The 20,457-nt window shown below is 34.8% G+C and overlaps 2 protein-coding genes across 6 annotated transcripts in view; one reads left to right on the forward strand and one right to left on the reverse strand.

Annotated features, from left to right (window-relative positions):
- The window catches only part of LOC100390627 (tRNA N6-adenosine threonylcarbamoyltransferase, mitochondrial), a 23,144-nt gene extending 16,810 nt beyond the window's left edge, over positions 1-6,334 (forward strand). For all 5 annotated transcript variants that reach the window (XR_013519387.1, XR_013519389.1, XR_013519390.1 and 2 more), the window contains exons 9-10: positions 2,390-2,436; positions 5,967-6,334. The gene's annotated coding sequence lies outside the window, so the exon portion shown is untranslated. The remainder of the gene's footprint in view (positions 1-2,389; positions 2,437-5,966) is intronic.
- Positions 1,036-15,950, reverse strand: LOC100391710 (ankyrin and armadillo repeat-containing protein). The gene is made up of 11 exons (XM_078375636.1): positions 15,929-15,950; positions 14,505-14,746; positions 14,183-14,336; positions 13,787-13,942; positions 13,398-13,492; positions 12,037-12,123; positions 9,747-9,869; positions 5,218-5,376; positions 3,754-3,871; positions 1,621-1,730; positions 1,036-1,041 (listed from the first exon to the last, which is right to left on the reverse strand). The coding sequence occupies exons 1-11, from the start codon at positions 15,948-15,950 to the stop codon at positions 1,036-1,038; spliced, it is 1,272 nt and encodes a 423-aa protein (XP_078231762.1).
- Between the last annotated feature and the right edge of the window lie 4,507 nt (positions 15,951-20,457).

Here is a 20,457-nt window from a genome sequence, read left to right on the forward strand (position 1 = left end):
TTCTCCAGATTCATCCATGTCCCTACAAACGACACGAACTCATCATTTCTGATTGCTGCATAATATTCCATGGTGTGTATGTGCCACATTTTCCCAATCCAGTCTATCATCAATGGGCATTTGGGTTGATTCCAGGTCTTTGCTATTGTAAACAGTGCTGCAATGAACATTCGCATGCATGTGTCCTTATAGCAGAACGATTTATAGTCCTTTGGATATATACCCAGCAATGGGATTGCTGGGTCAAATGGAATTTCTAGTGTGGCGATTCCTCAAGGCCTTAGAAATAGAAATTCCTTCTTCTTTTTTAAGGTGTGACAGGTAATTCTAATGTACTGCCCAAGAAACAACCTTTGAGTTTGAACTAAGGCAGTGGAGCACAACCTTGACAGTCCATTAGCATCACCCATATAACTTTGACAGTTATGCCTGGGTTCCACTCCTAGAAACTCTTGTTTAATTATTTTGTTTATAGTTCTCACAGAAGTAGGACCAGATACTTTGACTGGAGAATAGCTAAGTGGTACATGTAGAAAACCTGAACTCTTGGCAACAGAAATCTTAGGGAAAGCAACTCATTTATTTATTTATTACTTTTTTTTTAACATTCAGATGTTACTAAAGCAACTCACTTTTCCACTGTTCAAAACAAAGAAAGAAGCGCAAGTATCAGACCACAGGACTCTAGAAAAAAATAGTTCTTTGAGGAAAATTCCCTCTGTCTATGACCCATAGGTTGGTCATATGACTAATTAAAGTATGCTCCTGGGCAGTTGTTATGGAATATGATAGTTGGTAGCATAAAAATTTCATCGAGTAAACATATTGGTCTTTATGTTGGCATCCAGTTGCTCTGTATGCTCATCTGTCTTCTACACCTTGAACCCTGGACCTGCAGTTCTGCTGGGAACTTGTTAGAAATGCAAATTCTAGGGCCCACCTCAAATGTACTGACTCAGAAACTCCAGGAATGGGGCCAATCTAACAGGCCCACCAGGTGATTCTGATATACTCTAAAGGTGGAGTAACACTGCTTTAGACCTTAGTGGAAGAGAGTTGGGGAACACTCAGAGGCAAGCCACTACTGTGACCAGCACAGCCTCCTACATCTAACCCTGCTTGGCACATAAGGAAAACTATCCTATGTATTCCATTTTCATTCATTCCAAATCATAGAAATGACTTAGATCAGAGTCATCAGTTTTTGTTACTTGACAAACATTTTAATTATAAATTTCTTTGTCATCAACGTATTTATAAATTGACTCAATTCCAGCATTGAGATCACCTATTATATAGGGCTTTTTGTTTTCTAAATCAGAAACTAATTTGAACAGGTAGTTAGTTCTTTTTAAATCTTTAATTACAGTTGTTTTATACTGCTTTTGTTATTAAAATCCTAAGTCTTAGAGTTAAAACAAATGTATATTTTTATAGGAATTAAAATTGTAGATGGCAGATATGTATGACTAATTAGTATTAGAAAAGTCATCTAATTTTGAGTTAGGAACAGGAACTATATTATATAACATAGTCAACCAGTGGAAAAATTAGTACACAGAAAGGTAAATTATAGTTTTAGCATATTTAATTTTAGATTTGGTTGCTTTTTGTTTTTACCTCTTCTGTCCCTGGGTACAAGTGATAGCAGAGCTGTTGGACTGTTCCTAATGCGGTAAATGCTTCTGGGATACCAGCTCTAGAATGAGCCAGGCTTGCTATTAAATTCCCTATAAATTAAACAAGAAAAACGTTTGTGTTATTTAATTGATATAAACATACAGTATTTTCATTAATTGCACATAGCACTGAAAAAGGTTTGTGTCACAAGACACCTCTGTCAGTGAAGCAGCACTGAGGAAAAGCATGCATATTGTAAATATAGAATAAACGCCCCAAAATTACAGTTTGGTTTTCTGTCACAAACAGTATAACTAGGTTTATATAAAGGTGGACAATTTTGAAAATCAGAGGTTTTCCTTCTTCCATAGCTTCAGAATATATTTTGTTTTGAAGTTTTTAGGGTTTTAAAAATAACTATGAACATAATGATTTGATTATCATAAGAACATTTAATATGTCCTTTTTGCAGTTGAAATGGCTTTAAGCTTTATTAATACTTTAAAATCAAACAATGTATTGCTTACTGGGGTTTAAATTCATTGATGTTTTTACCATAAAAAGAAATGTTTTCAGATTTAAAATAATAAAGTGTCCCAATAATTGTGTAGCTACCAACTTACTATTTTATGTATATTAGTGTTTGAAGATAAAAATGTATTTTTAGATTTGTGTGTGGATACTTTATATGACCTGAGATTTTGTTTTCCTTGTATTTTTGTCTGGCCTCTATTATAAGCCAAGAAATTTTTTGTGTTTATTTCCTCAGAATGGGGAGAACTGGGTTGTATCATCTAAAGCAAAAATAGTCTAAAGGTAAGCTCTATTTAAAGTTAAAAAGAGCCTTTAAAGATGGGAAGTTAGAAATGGAAATGAAGGGAGCAGCTAAGAAAGAGAACTAAGGTTTATAGTTCTCAAAGGAGTATTCTCCACTTTGAGAATAGCTAAATGGTATATATAGGAAAACCGAATTCTTGGTAACAGAAATCACAGTCTCTTAAAAACTTCTGTGCCTTTGAAGACTCTTCTGGGAACCATGTCAACTTGACACCAAGCACATCAGTTACTTTTACACTATACCTGAGGCCTGAATATCGGGCTTTGCCGGAGATACCCTGGACATGCATATGACTCTGGTTATGGAGTGCAGAGAAAGTCCAGTAATTTCTGAGATTCATTTCTCCTCGTCCTGGGGAAATTAATTTAATATTTAAAAGCTAGTGTAATAAGGCATTTCTTTCCCATAAGAGTTTGTGGACTGTATACCCACTACAGTTGTTTTTCAGAGTCACAGAATTACTGTAACACAGAATTAATAATGTTATTTAGATTAAAACATATTTAATAACTTCTTTAAACATTTTTTTCTAGCTAGTTTCCATCAGAAAGTTTTCATTGCTTCATTTTTTCTTCCTTGCTATGAAAATATACTTCATAAAAATAGAATTCTATGGCATCAAGTGAAGTTTCCTTTAGAGATCCATTTTAGTTAAAAAAGAAATACTTACTTGTTTCTTTATAATGGTATTGGTTACTGCATATTACTATAATTCTGACCCTGTCTTATGTTACTTTGAAAGAGGTATAACAAGTCAATTAAATATTACTGATCACCTAATACGTGTGAGCTGTTGGGTTAGGTCTACAGTAGATGCAGTTATGCAATAGCATTAAATGTGTTGAGAACTCTATGGGACCATCTTGCTTTGCTTTGTTACATAGTGACATAAATAACTTTTCAGTGTTAGCAAAATGTGCACAACTGGACAAAAAAAAATAACAGTCAGAAGTACATCTGTGTAAATCTGCCACCACCATTAAAAATCAGTTTTTTGATTTTGCTTTTGGTAGTTCATAGTTGAATTCTCATTTATATCCTGGAAAAAAATAATTAAGGTTTGGAAAAGTAAGTAGGAAAGCAAAAAGTCTGTGTTCAGAGTTACTCTGCTTCTATTTTGGGCACAGAGTAGATACCCATTGTTTCCTGTAGACTTGCTGCGGAGTTCCATGTAGATAAACATGAGTTCTTGTGGCAGAGTATCAGGTGTATTATTTCATTATTATTCAGATTACAGTAAAGTGTTTTTGAAAGTAGTTTTATGTGGCTAAAATTGACTTCTAGTCATTTCTTACCTGTCAAGACAGTAGTAGAAGTCTGAACTGAATACAGACTGTCAACTAAAATAGTAACACCTCTTGCAGACAAAGTAATATGGTCCACATCTCTAATGACTTTAGCCCATTCGACAATCTGGAAACAGAAAAAAGAGAAAAAAAGCAGAGAATTTTTACACATTTTCTACTCAGCTTCTCTAATTACACTTTTGTAATTTTTTTTTTTTTTTTTTTTGGAGACAGAGTCCCATTCTGTCGCCCAGGCTAAAGTGCCGTGGCACAATCTCAGCTCACTCTGCCTCCTAGGTTCAAGTGATTCTTCCATCTCAGCATCCTGAGTGGCTGGGATCACAGGCATCCACCACCTGCCCAGCTAATTTTTTTGTGTTTTAGTAGAGACTGGGTATCACCATGTTGCCCAGGCTGGTCTCAAACTCCTGACCACATGATCCACCTGCCTCAGCCTCCCAAAGTGATGGGATTACAGGTGTGAGCCACCGCACCTGGCCACACTTTTGTAATTTTTTAAAAAATTTTTTATTCCTTTGATACTTCTTAGAAGAGTAAATGAAGTATTTAGAGGATTCAATAGAAGAAGCATGTGGGGGGCAGAGAGTTAAGAGCACTTGTTCCTGTCTGGTCATGGCAGTGACCATAGGAAGTGCTATTATTCTTTCTACAAAGCTTGCAACTTTTGCACCCTTTCAATATGAGTTCATAGACACTACTTCTCTTAAAAGGCACAGGATAGAAAATAGAGAGAATAAGACTTCCCAGATACATACAATCATTATTAGGTCGAAGGGTCAATGTGATCAACCAAAGATTTACAGTTAGAAAACCTGTCTTTGATGCTAACATATTTTTCTACCTATTTCTTTTTTCATTTTTCTTTTCTTTGAGATGGAGTTTGGCTCTTGTTGCCCAGGCTGGACTGCAATGGTGCAATCTCAGCTCACTGCAACATACGCCTCCCAAGTTCAAGCAATTCTCCTGCCTCAGCCTCCCAAGCAGCTGGTATTACAGGCATGGGCCACCACACCTGGCTAATTTTGTATTTTTAGTAGAGATGGGATTTCTCCATGTTGGTCAGGCTGCTCTCAAACTCCCAACCTCAGGTGATCTGCCCACCTTGGCTTCCCAAACTGCTGGGATTACAGGCATAAGACACTGTGACCAGCCTACCTATGTCCTTTAATATGGGGTAATGAAAATAATACTACCGATTGTCAACCCCACAGGCTTATTATAAACATCAGATGAGGCATAAAGGCATAATCATCTTGTAACCTGTAAAATTCTATATTAATGAAGAAATCCTCATAGCTCCCAAGTTTTTATGAGGTAGAGGGGCTTATATACAAAGTACTAAATTTTTACAAACAAGTAAACATTTTTCTGGGCCTCCAAATTGTTGTAATTTTCAAGTTTTCACAAAATGACATATTTATTAATTTGAGGAGTTAATCTCTGATTTTATACCTGAAATGCTGCCATTGCCTTCTCAGTTTCAATTGGTGATTCAAGAAAAGGTTCAAAAATAGATATGGTCATTATTCCACTTTCCAATATTATGTATTGCTGACAGCGAATATTGAAGGCAAAAAGGGTTAATGCGTACCCTGCTCTTAAGCAAATATCCTAAAAATAGGAGAAACATGCATTACAGTGAACTTCATTGATCATGTTACTCAACATAATAGACTTTGGCACATTAAAATATATTACATTTTTATCACTGGGAGTAGAATATGACATTACTAGAGAAAATAGGTAACAGAGTTACTCCAGAATGTTATAATTTTCAACATTTCAAAGTAGAGTTGATAAATCAAAACTTATCTTATATAGCATGTTATCTATTGCATTCCATGCCTCATTAGGTATTCATACCGTCTCTTAAATTCATTTGTAAAATTCCGTTGTACTATATTTTAAGGAAGAATAGGAGAAAAATATTTTTAAGAATCATATTTTAACATTCTGAAGCTGGGCAGACAGCAAAAGCTAGTTTCTTCTGTAGAATTAGTCTGCTTGCCAAAGCTGTATAAGTGTGGTATATCTTCCAGAAAGATTCAAAAGATAAAATCTTATTACTAAATTTTATTTTTAATATTAAAAATAATTGAATTATATTGTATGATTAGTATGTTATTTGAACAATGGAGTACACACAGAGAGAACTCATTAATCTTAATGAATTTTCTTTTTTTCTTTTTTCTTTTTGACAGAGTCACTCTCTGTCACCCAGGCTGGAGTGCAGTGGTGTTAATCTTGGCTTACTGTAATTTCCACCTCCCAGGCTCAAGCAGTGCTCCTACTTCAGCCTCCCAAGTGGCTGAGACTAAAGGTGTGTGCCACCACACCCGGCTAATTTCCTGTATTTTTGTAGAGACAGGGTTTTGCTATGTTGCCCAGGCTGGTCTTGAACCCATGAGCTCAAGCTGTCCGCTCACCTCAGCCTCCCAAAGTGCTAGGATTACAAACATGAGCCACCACAGCCAGCCCTGAATTTTCTTCTGCCACTGTTAATCATAATATTAAAATGCTGCATGTACATATTGAAATATTTATAAATAAAATTATATGATGCTTGAAATTTGCTTTGAAAATAATTTAGTAGAAGTGAGTGGATGTACAGATCAAATAAGATTGGCTATGAGTTGATGACTGCTGAAACTGGGTCACAGGAATATTTAGATTCATTATGCTACCCTTTCATTTTATATATATTTGAAATTTCCCATAATAAAAGTCTCACACACACACTCACACACAATGGTCACCTAGCAACAGGCAGAAGGAAAGGTATTAGGTAGTCAAGCTTGAGAAACTAGGTCTCAGTCCTGGTCAAAGTGTGGATTAACAGATAGCAGAATAGAACCTAGAGCCAAGTAGGAAAGAATGGCAATGGGAAATGTACCAAAGGACGTCAGATAGAGCAAAGTAAGAGAAACATGCCAAGACTTGACTGATTTCCACTTCTTTTCCATGTAGGGTTCACTCCTGCAGTATCACTGTGGAAGTCTACAGTAAATAGTTTAGATTATAAAGTGGATATTAATGTTTCAAATTGAATCCCATAGTTTGATTACTTCTACCATGCCGGCTAATATCAGATACAGGATAAGAACCAAGTTGGCTATTCCCAGTTCAGAGGGCTAGAAATTAATCCTTGAGGAAAGATATATTTTTCCATACCTTTTTTCCCAAATGTCAACTGTCTTAAACTCTTTACTTCATGTATATTTTCATTTACTTATATATCAAGGTGGTTATACCCACTGGTTACTTATTTTCACTTTATACACACTGTGATTTATGAATGGGAGAAGACTGCCTGTTCTTTATGCTCACTAACATTTCTTCAAAAGTATATTCATAATTAATTAGGCCACATATTTGAGTTTATTAAAAAGAGTAGAATAACAGTAACTAAATTAATGTGACTAATTTTATGTGGCTTGTGGAAATCAATCTCAATGGTTCGTTTCATATATTATTCTAATTTGGTAGCATAAGAATAATTAAGTTATAATTTAAAAACAACACATAACTTGTTGCATCTCCATGTGACAATATTGATGTGCCTAGGTTCCTGGGTTCCTGACCTAGTTTTTATTGCATTCCTGTTATTATCCATAAGATAGGTATTCATTCAGTGACATATTTAACTGCTGAACATCGCTCCCTCCCCTTTAACTTCTACAACATGTCTTTGTAATCTGAAGTCTCCCACTATAGGTTTAATGAAGGACCACAGTAATTCAGTACTGTTTCTAAAGCCCTAAGAGCACTAATGTGCCTCTACAGTGCAGGTAGTTTGAGACAAAATACAGTACAAGAAACCCTAGAGGACTTTTAACTTGCCTTGTGATGATCCTTAGAATTAAAAATTTTAGTCACATCCAGATAAATCCTTTAGTTTATACTTAAACCTTCTAGTTCTCTAAGATTCTCTATCATTTGTAGAACTGATCCACCTGAATATATCTGTTATAAGACAAATCAAGGGTCTAGAGAGTGAAGTTGGTGGTAACAAAGTGGGAGGGAAGGCAGAATTCTTGATAGTGGAATGTGTAGTAAAAGAAAAGAGAGAAGAAGGGTGCACATGAGTAAAGTAATGAGAGTAAAATCTAGAAGGAACAGAGGGTAAAATGTGGCTTAGAGAGTCACTCAGACATTCATTTAGTCTCCTCACTCTATTCTTTTTCATATATATTTCTTTTCTTTTTTTTTTTTTTTTTTTTTTGAGACCAAATGAATCTAGTGCTGTCCCTAAGGCTGGTGCGATCTTGGCTCACTGCAACTTTCACCTCCCGTGCGTGTTCAAGTGATTCTCCTGCTTCAGCCTCCCAAGTAGCTGGGACTACATGCATGTGCCACCATGCCTGGCTAATTTTTGTCTCTTTAGTAGAGACGGGGTTTCACTATATTGGCAAGGCTGGTCTCGAACTCCTGATCACAGGTGATCTGCCCACCTTGACCTCCCAAAATATTTTCCATATTTTTATAGCAGCACTTTCCTTTTTGTGTACCACAGTAGAGCAAACTTTTATATTAAAAAAATAACATGACTTTATTCCCACCCACCTCCTGACCCTCCTTGATTCCTTTAAAATCTCACAGAACTGAGAGAAACATCACTGGCAATTTTCTTCCTGGTTGTGAAATGCCCTGTACAAAATAGTTCTCATTTCTCTAGGGTAGTGCTATTGAAAGTGTAGCCTGTGAACAAGTGACAGTCCACAAAATCATTAACAGTGGGATAACGAAACTGAGAACAAACACTGAACAGAAACAAATCTTCATCGTTTAATATCAACTAATAATCATAGAAGGAAGAAGGGAATTTTTTATTGCCCTTAGGCAAATGTTACATTAATTACTGTTGCATCAATGGATGTTAACACTGGTGAGAAAAAGTGTGATGCAAAACAAAATATTTGCATAATCTCAAAGTGTCTCACCTTAAGATACTTATTCATTACAAAAGGAAAAACAATGAGTGAAGAAATATGGCAGCCCCATTTTAACCAAGTAATCAAAGTTAACATTACCAGTAAGATACATCAACATTATATGCCTCATGATATGATATACTGGGAAGGTGAGTCAAGAAGACTACATCACTTCTGTGATATTCTTGCCAAAAGGTCTAACTTCAATTAATTACGGGAAAACATCAAAGTCAAATTGAGAGATATTCTATAAAATAACTGGTCTGGATTCATTAAAAATGTCGAAATCATAAAAGACCAATGAAATCATGAAAAACGAAGAAGGGCTGGGCTTCACAAACTGGAGGCTAAAGAGACAAGACATCTAGATGTAATATGAGACCCTGGATTAGATTCTGGAACAAAAAGTAGACACTAAAAAAATTAAAATATTTTTTAAATTAAAAATATATAAAAACAACCAAAAAAAGGACATTGCTGAGAAAACTGGCCAAATTTAAATAATGTCTGCAGATTAGTTGATAGTATTGTATCAGTGTTAATGTTCTAGTTGACATTTAGGAAAACTAGATGAAGGATATGCAAGAATACTAGTTTTATAAATTTTTGGAAAGTCTAAGATTATTTCAAAAGTTTTAAAGTTAAAAAAAATCCCTTTATAATAGATTGCTGGGAAAAAGCTACTTCTTCATCACAAATAGTTTGAGAAGCACCACTTTAGCATATTGGATAAGAAGTGAATGGCTGAGGGCTGAAAGCACATAAAATTATTTTTAAATTTTGATTTGGGACATAAGAGATTTGTTTTTTGACTCATCGCCAAACATTAAAATTACTGCATTTCAATAATGAAATGGGACAACTCGGAAAAATATGGAGCAGTATTATCACATTATTATAAACTAATGACCTACAAAGAGATCTTTTATATGTCGTTTCTTTAAATAATACACTGAATATTGCCATGAAGAAGACTTGAAGATAATTTGAGGATATGGTATAAAAACCATTTTTATCTAAATGACCCTCAATATTTTGTAAAGGCATTACCTTTTCTGTTGAGTGAAGAAGATGAAAAACATCAGCATACTCAAATCCTTCATTTTCATGTAAGTCTTTCTGTAACACATCATTCCCTAGGACAATGCATGCCAAGGAAAATGCCACTTCAACCTAAATATGTGATTTTCAGAAATTATTTTTCACTTAGCTTTATGAAATTACACATTTTATTGTGCAGGCATTTATATAGGATACATTGTGGAAAGATACTATAAAAATCTGATAAAATATAATCCATTGATTCCAGTTATCTTACTAGTGAAATAGCTGCACTTAACAACTCCCTCATAATTTTTAACAGCTGAGAAGATATCCTTTCTCTCTGTGTTCAGAGACCAACCACAGAGCTCCATGTGAGGGCACTGGAGAAGGGAATAAAGGCCAACAAAGTATGTAAAAAGGTATTACCTTAAGTGCATAATTGTATCCCTTCCATATTTAAAAAAAGTTTTAATTTTTTGACATGGATTAAAAAGCTATTTTGAACTGCTTGTTAACTACTGATCATTGAGTTGTAAGGCTTTGATGCAGCACCTATTAATTTAAGCAAAGCTTTGGGGAGTAGTACTAAGGAATAGTACTGCTATTTTTTCCTCCTCTAGTTTTGGAACCATTTAATGCACATTCTGAAGCCCATTAGGAAGATGAATCTTGTATATTATTGGGACTCAGATAGGTTTTTAAAGTGCTGTACTATGCATTTATATGAATAACATTATGAATTTGAAAAATATGATTACTGAATTATTGTAAAACATTTTGTCCATTATAGAATCTTATTTTGAGAAAAAGTATTGAAATATGTTTATGGTCTATTTAAACAAAGTTCAGAACTCATTGAAAATATGCACTGAAATATAGATGGATACTTTTTTTCTGATAACAAACACATTTGTTTAAAAAAAAATGCACCAGATGTGGTGGCTCATGCCTATAATCCCATCACTTTGGGAGGCCAAAGTAAGAGGATCTCTTGAGCCCAAGAGTTCAAGAACAACCTTTGCAAAATGGCGGAACTCCATCTCCAAAAAAATACAAAAACTTAGCCAGGCGTGGTGATGCACTCCTGTAGTCGCAGCTACTTGGTGGGCTGAGGTGGGAGGATCACCTCACCCAGAAGGCAGAGGCTGCAGTGAGCCAAGATTGCACTACTGCACTCTAGCCTGGCTGACAGAGTGAGAGACCCCATCTCAATTTAAATAAATAAATAAAGATTAAAAAGAGAAACAGCCTGGGTACAGTGGCTCATACCTGTAATCCCAGCACTTTGGGAGGTCAAGACAGGCAGATCACTTGAGGTCAGGCATTCAAGACCAGCCTGGCCAACATGGTGAAACTCCATCTCTACAAAAATATAAAAATTAGCCAGGCGTTGTGGTACACACGTGTAATCCCAGCTACTCAGGAGGCTGACACAGGAGAATTACTTGAACCCAGGAGGTGAAGGTTGCAATGGCACCAATGCACTCCATCCAGCCTGGGCAATAGAGCAAGACTCTGTCTCAAAAAAAAAAAGAAAAAAAAGGTATCTACTTAGATATTGTCCTATGTTACTCTATTTTCTCATCTCTAACAGTGTACATACCAAATTTTGAAGATAAAATAATTTTTTGCTGTTATAATTTCTTGCCTAGCCAACTATAGATGTCCTGAATTTCTAAAGCCTGGTTAAAAGTATTTGAATAGATGTGAATGTCATTATATTAAAGGTATTTTAGTGGAAGTAAATAGAAGACTGAATGACCCCCAACAACTCACAATAATTCTTTGTAATGTCCTGCCTTTAAAACTATTACTTCCAGCCAGCAGAGGCTGCTTGGCAAAAGGCAGGGCTGGTTTGAGGTATAGTACTGACAAGATTCACTAATATTTGAGAAATATTGCCATATAAGTCACACATTCCCATTATCCCTGCCCAGTTTTAGCAACCGATGTCTGGGGAGGTAGGGAAGAAGTTCTGTAAATAAATAATCAAATATCTAAGGTAAAAACTTCTTTGAAGAGTAAAAACATAAAATTTTCTTGTCATATTTGAAGAAATCCTCTTTTAATAAAATTTACTAGTTATCTTATGGTTTGAAGCAAACTTTTTGTTTAAAACTTCTAGGATTTTGTTTATTTTTATTTTTGGCTTATTTCTCCAAGAAAAATAGGATTTAGTCTAAAAGATTAAATATTTTTACATTTATGAACTTGCATAAAGATACAAAGTTTTTTTTTAAATTATATTTCTGCTAATTTTTATCATATCAGAAAAAAAGTAAACCTTTATATATGCCTTAATGTTAGGAGAAGGGTGATTTTTTAGCAGTTGGATAAGTATTGGAAAGGCATTTTCATCTACAATACATTGTTGGCTGACAGGCTACACCTGTAAGAGTCCACACCAGTGAGGTAATATTTTTTTCCATCTTGTAAATGGTAAAGTCAAACATAGGTTGATATTTTTGGTTGACACAGTGTTCTAAGGTAATGTGGTTAGTAAATTACAAAACGGTATGCTACATTGACACTATTTTAATAGGCCTGAATTAATAATTTAAAAGGCAAAGTGAATAAACATAGAGAGATTATGAGAATTGTGAATGGCTTCTTAATAGTCACAAAGCAAAGAAATTAGAAATGTTATACTATCAATGAAAAATAATAGCTATCATTTATTGAAGAAATATGTGAGGTACTTACGTTTATAGTTTCTATTGTTTTCTATAAAAAGTTTATTTTTACAAAAATGACTAGAGTAAATCACCAAGTTAAAATTTCTAGGTTTCTAAAATTGTACACGACTAAAAGATACTCTTACTATGTCTCTTCATGACACTACTTTAAATTGCAGGCCTAATCTCACCAGAGAAACTCGACTCTTTTTTTTCCACTCCTTGCAATTTCCTGTTGAGAAACTTATTTCTTTCTACTGAAATGGACAATTTTAATCCTGTTCTTTTGTCAATAAGTGTCACAATAAATATACAGTGGGTTTATATAAATGGGTTAACCCTAAATAAATGGGTTAAGTATGAACACAAGATTGAGCCTTTCAGCCTTTCTCTTCACTTTCAGTGAACAGTGAAGATAAATCACCTACATATTATATCTAGGGAAGTTTGAAGAAAAAAAAAAGATTTTTATCCCTGCAAACCCCTCCACACATGCTCAGCTGATGTGGACAGCTTTGAAATGAACTGAGAAGAAACTTGATTATGTACATGTGTATGCATATCAAGCAACCGTGCATATATGTTATCATTTACTAGAACTTTAGTAATTACTGTAATTTATGTCAGTGTCTGGCTGAGAAAAGAAACATCTTCTCTGGCTTATTGTCTTGGAATTGTGAATGAATTTATGCAAGAAACTTTTCTCAAGCAAAAAGAAAGAAATGTTAGAATCAATTTCTATTATACTTCATTCAGCTGGACTATTTTTGAGGAAATTCAGTGATCTAGAAATAAAGATTCAATTTCCTCTTGTTTGCAAGAAGCAGTCTACAGTCAGCATCTTGTGTTCATTAAGGTCAGCAAGAACCCAAATTTTAAGTTTTGGTGAGTCACAACTGACAGTTCCACATTTTCTTATGAACCCCGAAATATCAATTCCGTTGCAATGAAATTCTATGTTATATAAACAAATGATCATTACAGAGACTTCAAGAATGTGCCGCAGCATTAGAAACTCTTCTGTATCTTCCAAAAGATATAGTTCTTGAGAGTCAAAAGTACTATTTTTCTTTTGAACTTAAAAAAGAGATTGCTTTCAGTCAAAATAGCCCAGGCTTATTGTCCTAATTCTCCTTTCTAGTCATAGTTCAAGGGCAAGTCTGATATAAAATTCTTAATTATATTACTTTCACTGACCAAGTTCTTAGAGAAATTTTTAAAGTTGTAGTAGTCTTTTATACATTAAATGCCATTTAGGGCTCAAACAATGAGGATAGAGAGGAAGGGAGATTAATTGCCGCTTCTCTGCCCAAGTCTATTCTTGTTCTTACAGATATTTAAGAAATTGAGAATAAGTATACAAACTAGTACAAATGGATTCCATTGCTCTGATGATGCTGAGAAGTGTGCCTTCAGCAATCTTACTAATTCTTAGTAAATGAACCAATGGTGCAATTCCATTTGCTTCACATATTTGATTTTGATGCATCCTGCTGTCCTTACTTAGAGCTATGATAGCTTCACCTCCTGATAAAGAAAAGCAAGAGACCTGTATGATACTCCAGTGCAACTGTTCTACAATATGCAGAGGACACGGTGACTCACACTTGTAATCCCAGCTACTCAGGAAGCTGAGGCAGGAGGATCATTTGAGCCCAGGGGTTCAAGGCTGCAGTGAGCTGTAATTGTCCCACCACATTCCAGGCTGGGCAATAGATCAGGATCCTGTCTCTAAAAAATTGAAATAAAATAAGGAAAATAACTTACCAACATACTGCATTTTAGCAGAGGGTGACAAAAGCATATTTATTATAAAGCTGTATCCAATCTGTTCTGCTATATATTTTTGTTGTTTTAGTGTTTGTCCTGCCAAGGCCCAAAGTGCAATGGCTCCTTGTTCCTTAACATCCATTTGAAATGCCTATTTTTTTTTAATTTTATTAATTCAGTGAATATTCATTGAACATTTTAGGAATGCATATTTTATAAAATGTTTATTATATAATTGGTTTAGTTTTTCTATCCACTTAACAATTCAAAATAGAATATATCATCTAAGAAAAATGACCAGTAATCATAAAATTCCTACCTTTAGGAGTTTTAAAAGATATTTAGTTAATGATTTTTCCAGAAATGCTTTCTCTATAAAAGGATTGTGACTTGCCAGTGATTCCACAGCCATTGCACCTTTCATTTGGACACTAATACGTTTCCCTTTAAAAAGAGCCACCAGAGGAGGAATCGCTCCCTTCAGAGCTATAGCATCCTGAATTTCCTTATTGTCATGCCCAACCTCAGCAATTGCAGTGGAAGATACAGCTTTCAACACATCTTCAAATGAATTTAAGAACAAGTTAAATAAACTTTATGAAAAGTAATAATATCAAAGGGCAGCATATCATTCGTTTCCCATATTATAAAATCAAATTTATGGAAAGCTTATAGAAAAATAGAAATATTATATTTGTTTACATTTTCTTATAAAGAAAAATAAAAATAAATAAATAAAACTGGCTAGATTTACCACCTAAACACAAACATTTGGCATAATCTTATACCCTATTTCTTATGAAGATAGATTTAGATAGTTACAGATGTATTTAATATAGTTGTATTTTAAAACAATAACCTGCATTTTTACTTACCATTAAAACATTCCCTCCCCCTTTTTTGAGACAAGGTTGGGCTCTATCACCCAGGCCAGAGTGCAGTGGTGTGATCTCAGCTTACTACAACCTCCACCTCCTGGGCTCAAGCCATCCTCCCACCTCAGTCTCCCAAGTAGCTGGGACTACAGGAGTGCACCATTACGCCCAGCTAATTTTTGTGTTTTTTATAAAGACATGGTTTCACCAGGTTACCCAGGCTGGTTTTCAATTCTTGGACTCAAGTGATCTACCCCCCTCAGCCTCCCAAAGTGCTGGGATTACAGGTGTCAGCCACTACGCTCAGCCTCATTTTCCCATTCTTTATGAACACCAGTGCCTTTTAAATATTCCATTAACAGGTGAGTATATCACATCTCCTTATCCATTCACATTTTGAAAATATGTTGTATCCAACTTTTCAGTATTTTAAACAATTCCAGGAGAAATCTTCTTGACATATAAGTTATTTCCTTCATGTCTATATCTGTCCCCCTTAGCACAGGGGCTCAGGAATTACTGGAATAACTCAGTACATCTCAGTAAATTACTTATCAAAAAATGATAATAACATCTTAGCCTTCCATAATCAGAGTTCAAAAGTATCAATGTTACTGTATTTTTTTGAATATAGGTATTATTAAAAATAAATACATCAACTTTGATAATTTGATAGATGAAAGTGCTCTCATTTTGTTTTGTATTTTTGGTATTGGTGAGCCTAAACATTTTTCAATATTTTTTTTAACAAGTTACACTGTGGGATATTTTTAGTTTGTTTTGATTGTCTTAATTTTATTTATTTTTTTATTATTATACTTTAAGTTCTGGCGTACATGTGCAGGTTTGTTACATAGGTATACAGTACCATGGTGGTTTGTGGCATCCATTTTGAGTATGTGTATCATTAAAAATAAATACATCAACTTTGCTACTTTGATAGATGAAAATACTGTCTCATTTTGTTTTATATTTTTGGTACTGGTGAGTCTGAACATTTTCTATCCTTGTAACCAGCTGCATTTTTTTAACTTACAGAAAAGTTGTAAGAATAAGTCAGAGAATTCCTGTATACACTTACAGGATTTATAAGTTTAATATATTGCCATGTTGGCTTTTCTTAATCCATTTATCTATATGATTTACTTTTTTAAATTTGAGGATATGTTGCATGCAAACATCATGGCCTTTTATCTTTTCAATAATCCAGTGTATATTTACTAAAAACGAGGCTATCCTCTGAGGTAACTACAGGGCAATTAGTAGATGCAATACTTTAATCACACCGTGTTGATTATCCCATTAATGTCCTTTATCATATTTACTTTCTTCCAGTACATGATCCAGACCAGGGCCATGTATTGCACTTAGTTATGTCTCTTTAGTATACTATAATCTGGGACCTTTTCTCAGGTTGTTGGTTTTTTTTTTTTTTTTTGGTCTTTTATGACTTAGACATTTTTAATTAATATGGGTCATTTAGTTTAGAGAATTTTCCTCAATGTTGGCTTGTTTGATATTTCCTCATGACTCAAAATATGCACCTCCATCCAGAATATTTTTTAAAAGACATTATGGCTTGGGTGCAGTGGTGTGTACCTGTAATTCCAGCAACTTAGGAGGCTCAGGTGGGAGGATTGCTTGAGCCCAGGGATTCAAGACCAGCCCAGGCAACATAGCAATCCCATTTAAAAGAAAGGTGACATTATGTTCTGGGGATATCCTCTGTGGAGTTATATAATGTCTATCTATTCCTCATTGGTGATGTTACTTTGGATCACACAGTTTCTCTACTGTATAGCTGCTATTTTTCCCTCTTGCAACTAATAGGGAGCAAAACACTTTAAGGCCATGTAAATATCAAAATTTGCCCCCAAGATATAGCAACCATTTATAATTTTTGCCTGAACCAATCTTTACTATGCTGCTTGCACAATACTAATTTTCGAAACCTACCACTCCTTCACATTTGTTGGCATTCTGCTGTATGGAAGATCCCTACCTTATTATTTGTGTCCCTATTTATCCAATTATTATCAGAATGAGTGCATGGGTTCCTATTTTATTCAATGAGTTATAACCCATTAATTTTCTTTTCTCTCTTTTTTTTTTTTTTTTTTTTTTTTTGAGACAAAATCTCACTCTCTCACTCAGGCTGGAATGCAGTGACATGAACTCAGCTAATTGCAACCTCTGCCTCCCAGGCTCAGGCTATCTTCCCACCTGCCCTTCCCAGGCAGCTGGGAATACAGGTGTGTGCCACCACACTCAGCTAATTTTTGCATTTTTAGTAGAGATGAGATTTTGCCATGTTGCCCAGGCTGATGTTGAACTCATGAGCTCAAGCTATCTGTCCATCTTTACCCCACAAAGTGCTGAGATCTAGGCACAAACCACTGTGCCCAGTGTATTTTCTTATTTATGTTGGTACTCAAATTGTCTAAGATTTGGCCAGTGGGAGCCCCTTCAGGTTGTCCTTGTGTCCTATAAATATGCCTCCCCCTTTTTTAAAAAAATGTATTTTATTACTTTCTGTCACCATATGATGATTCCTAACTCACCATATACCTTTTTTGTCCCTGCCCTGGCATCAACTATTTGTCCAAGATGCTCTGGTTCCTTTTAATGAGGGATGATATTTAGAAACCAAGATTTGGGTGCTAGGTGTGCTCACCATATACATATGCTCATCCAAATATACGTATACACACATATACTTCCAATTCCAGTCCAACCCCAACCCCACAATGTTCTTTATTGTTATCCTACATTCTGCACATTTCTTTGCACAAGAAGAACCTAATAATATCAACAAATTTATTCATTTCTTTAGTCCTACATTACTTATCATGTGGGTTCAGATTTGTTCTACCCATATCACTATGACATACAAGCTCACTAAAAAGAACTCAAGATCTGTGTGTAGTTTGTTTTGTGTTTACCCTTAGAAAGAGGGCATATAATGCACTGTGTTTACAATTATTTGTATTCATTTTTTCTTTTTAAATCTAGTTATACAATTTATTTCTTTCAGTTTTCATTTCCCCCAGTTTTGTAGATTTAATTTTTTTATTATGTAGAATATCAACATATTTCCAAAAGCAAAACTAGATAGAAAAGTGTTTGTGCATTCATGCATCTACTGATATCCTTTAATGCTCCATAATGCATTTGTTTTTTATGTATTATCAATTAATCATCTCTCTATTAAAGTCTTATTGTTCATACCAACTTCTATACTCACTTTATATCAATTTATGTCAAATATATTATTTTATTGTTATGAGTATTTTCTTCTTCATTTAATCATCTAATTATTTATTTATTCAATGCATATTTATTAAATAGCTACTATATGCTAGCCATTGTCCCAGGCACTAGGGAAAAAATGGTGAACCAGTAAAACCAGGTCCTTGAGCTTGTGGAACAAAAGGAAAGGCCAAAGTAAAGAACATAACAATAAGTTCAATATTACTTGACAGTAATGTCAGAGGGGAGTGACAGGAAGGTCATTTCCTCTTGAAGTAGCAAAGTAAAAAGGGCTTATAGGCCATGCTGGAAATGTGGACCATATCCTAGGTGATACACAGTCACTGAGTAACTTAAACAAGAAGATATAATCAACTTTACATTTTAGATAGATCACTCAAGTAACACTTGGAATGTTAACCCTTAGAGATTAATAAAATTAAGAGAATGTGGGGAAAACCATTCTTTCTCTTACCCTGCATCAGGACAAAAAGTAGAAATTCCTCCACCCTGGCAAACTCAGAAGTATTAAGAATAAAAGTTTACTCCTTATTCATCCTTCCTTATGAGAAGAGTAGTGAGTTACCTAATTTTTTCGTTTGAAGAATGAGTCATTGCAAATGCATGGTTTAGGTTCTTTTTGGTACTTTTTGTTGTTTTCTTGGAGCAAGCTTTCCAACAATAAGGCTGACGTTTTGATCTCTGTCTGTTTCCTGTCTATTTCTCATCGGGACCCAAATTCTGAAAGGAGAGAAGTGTCTTTACTTAGCTCTTCAGTAATCCAAACTAGCTCTAAAGCTCAGGAAAGACGTAGGGGATGTGGATAAAGAACTGGGAAGAGGCCAGGCGCTGTTGCTTACGAGTGTCATCCCAACACTCTGGAAGGCCAAGGTGGGCGAGGTCAGTTCAAAAGCAGCCTGGCCAACATGGTGAAGCCCCGTATCTACTTAAAAACTACAAAAATTAGCCAGGTGTGGTGGTGCATGCCTGTAATTCCAGATACTCAGGAGCCTGAGGCAGGAGAATTGCTTGAACCCGGGAGGCAGAGGTTGTAGTGAGCTGAGATTGTGCCATTGCACTCCAGCCTGGACAACAGAGTGAGACTCCATCTCAAATAAATAAATAAATAGAACTGTTTTCTACATAGTTTAGCAGTTAGAAAACATAAATAAATTTGTGTTTTCGATATTTAGATTACATTACACATGTTTAGATCTATTCAAAGACAGATTTAGGACATCTATTCATATATGACAAGTCCAAATCCATATTTGCTTCACTTAATATATCTGGTCACTATAAAATAATACAGAGATAGAAGCTCACCTGAATCAGAACTCAGAAATCTGATAAGATATGGGAGGCCTTTATGTTCTCTCACAGCTCTCTGATTGTTTTCATTTCCTATGCATAATACCCATATACAGTTCATTACATTTACTAGCGCACTTTCTATGTTTAAGTTCAAGAGATTTATCAGACTTGGGATTCCATTCTAAAAATAAACCAAAAAAAAAATATTTGCCATTATAGATACTGCACTTTTAATTGGTAAACAGCAAGAAGTAATCAACATATGCTAACTTAAGAAAATACTCTGTTATCTACTTCTTGACTGCACTCAAATGCCAAATTCTGAGTGAAATATTTTTCACCAGGCTCCCTCTCCCTCCCTTTTCTCTGCTGTATCCTTCCCTGAGAGTTTTGTCACTGAATAATAACATGGGTTTCTATTTTTGTGACTTCTATATGAGGGAGTTATTTATTATTAAAATAATGGTCTATGAAAAGAACTTACATATTTGGCAATAACATCCTTATTTTCACATTGAGCAATATCATATAGAATGACAGCACAGCGAGAGTTTAGTTCAGGCTCATCACAAACCAGTAGGTTGATTAGAGATGGAATGCCTCCTGCTTCCACCAAAGCATGCACTACACTTTTGTGGGTTGAGATATTACTTAATAACCCGACAGTTTTGCACTGCAGTTCTATTTTGGAACTTTTTATTAGATTGATTAAGGCAGGAATGGTGCCTGTAATAAAAAGAGCAATAAAGAAAAAAACATGAATTATTGGTAACCATTCGTGGTCAATATATCATGGTAATATTTAAATAATATTTATGGATATTGCAATATAAA

This window comes from Callithrix jacchus, chromosome 6, assembly GCF_049354715.1.
Source record: "Callithrix jacchus isolate 240 chromosome 6, calJac240_pri, whole genome shotgun sequence".
NCBI lineage: Eukaryota > Metazoa > Chordata > Mammalia > Primates > Cebidae > Callithrix > Callithrix jacchus.

Bases quoted from the DNA above. Each gene is read 5' to 3' on its own strand.
- LOC100391710 (XM_078375636.1), bottom strand. From the start codon at position 15,950: ATGGATGCCACAAACCACCATG. The intron at 14,747-15,928 runs GTACTGTATACC...ATTCATTTGAAG, and splicing joins GGATGCCACAAACCACCATG to ATGTGTTGAAAGCTGTATCT. The intron at 3,872-5,217 runs GTATAAAATCAG...TTCTGTTTCCAG, and splicing joins AGGCAATGGCAGCATTTCAG to ATTGTCGAATGGGCTAAAGT.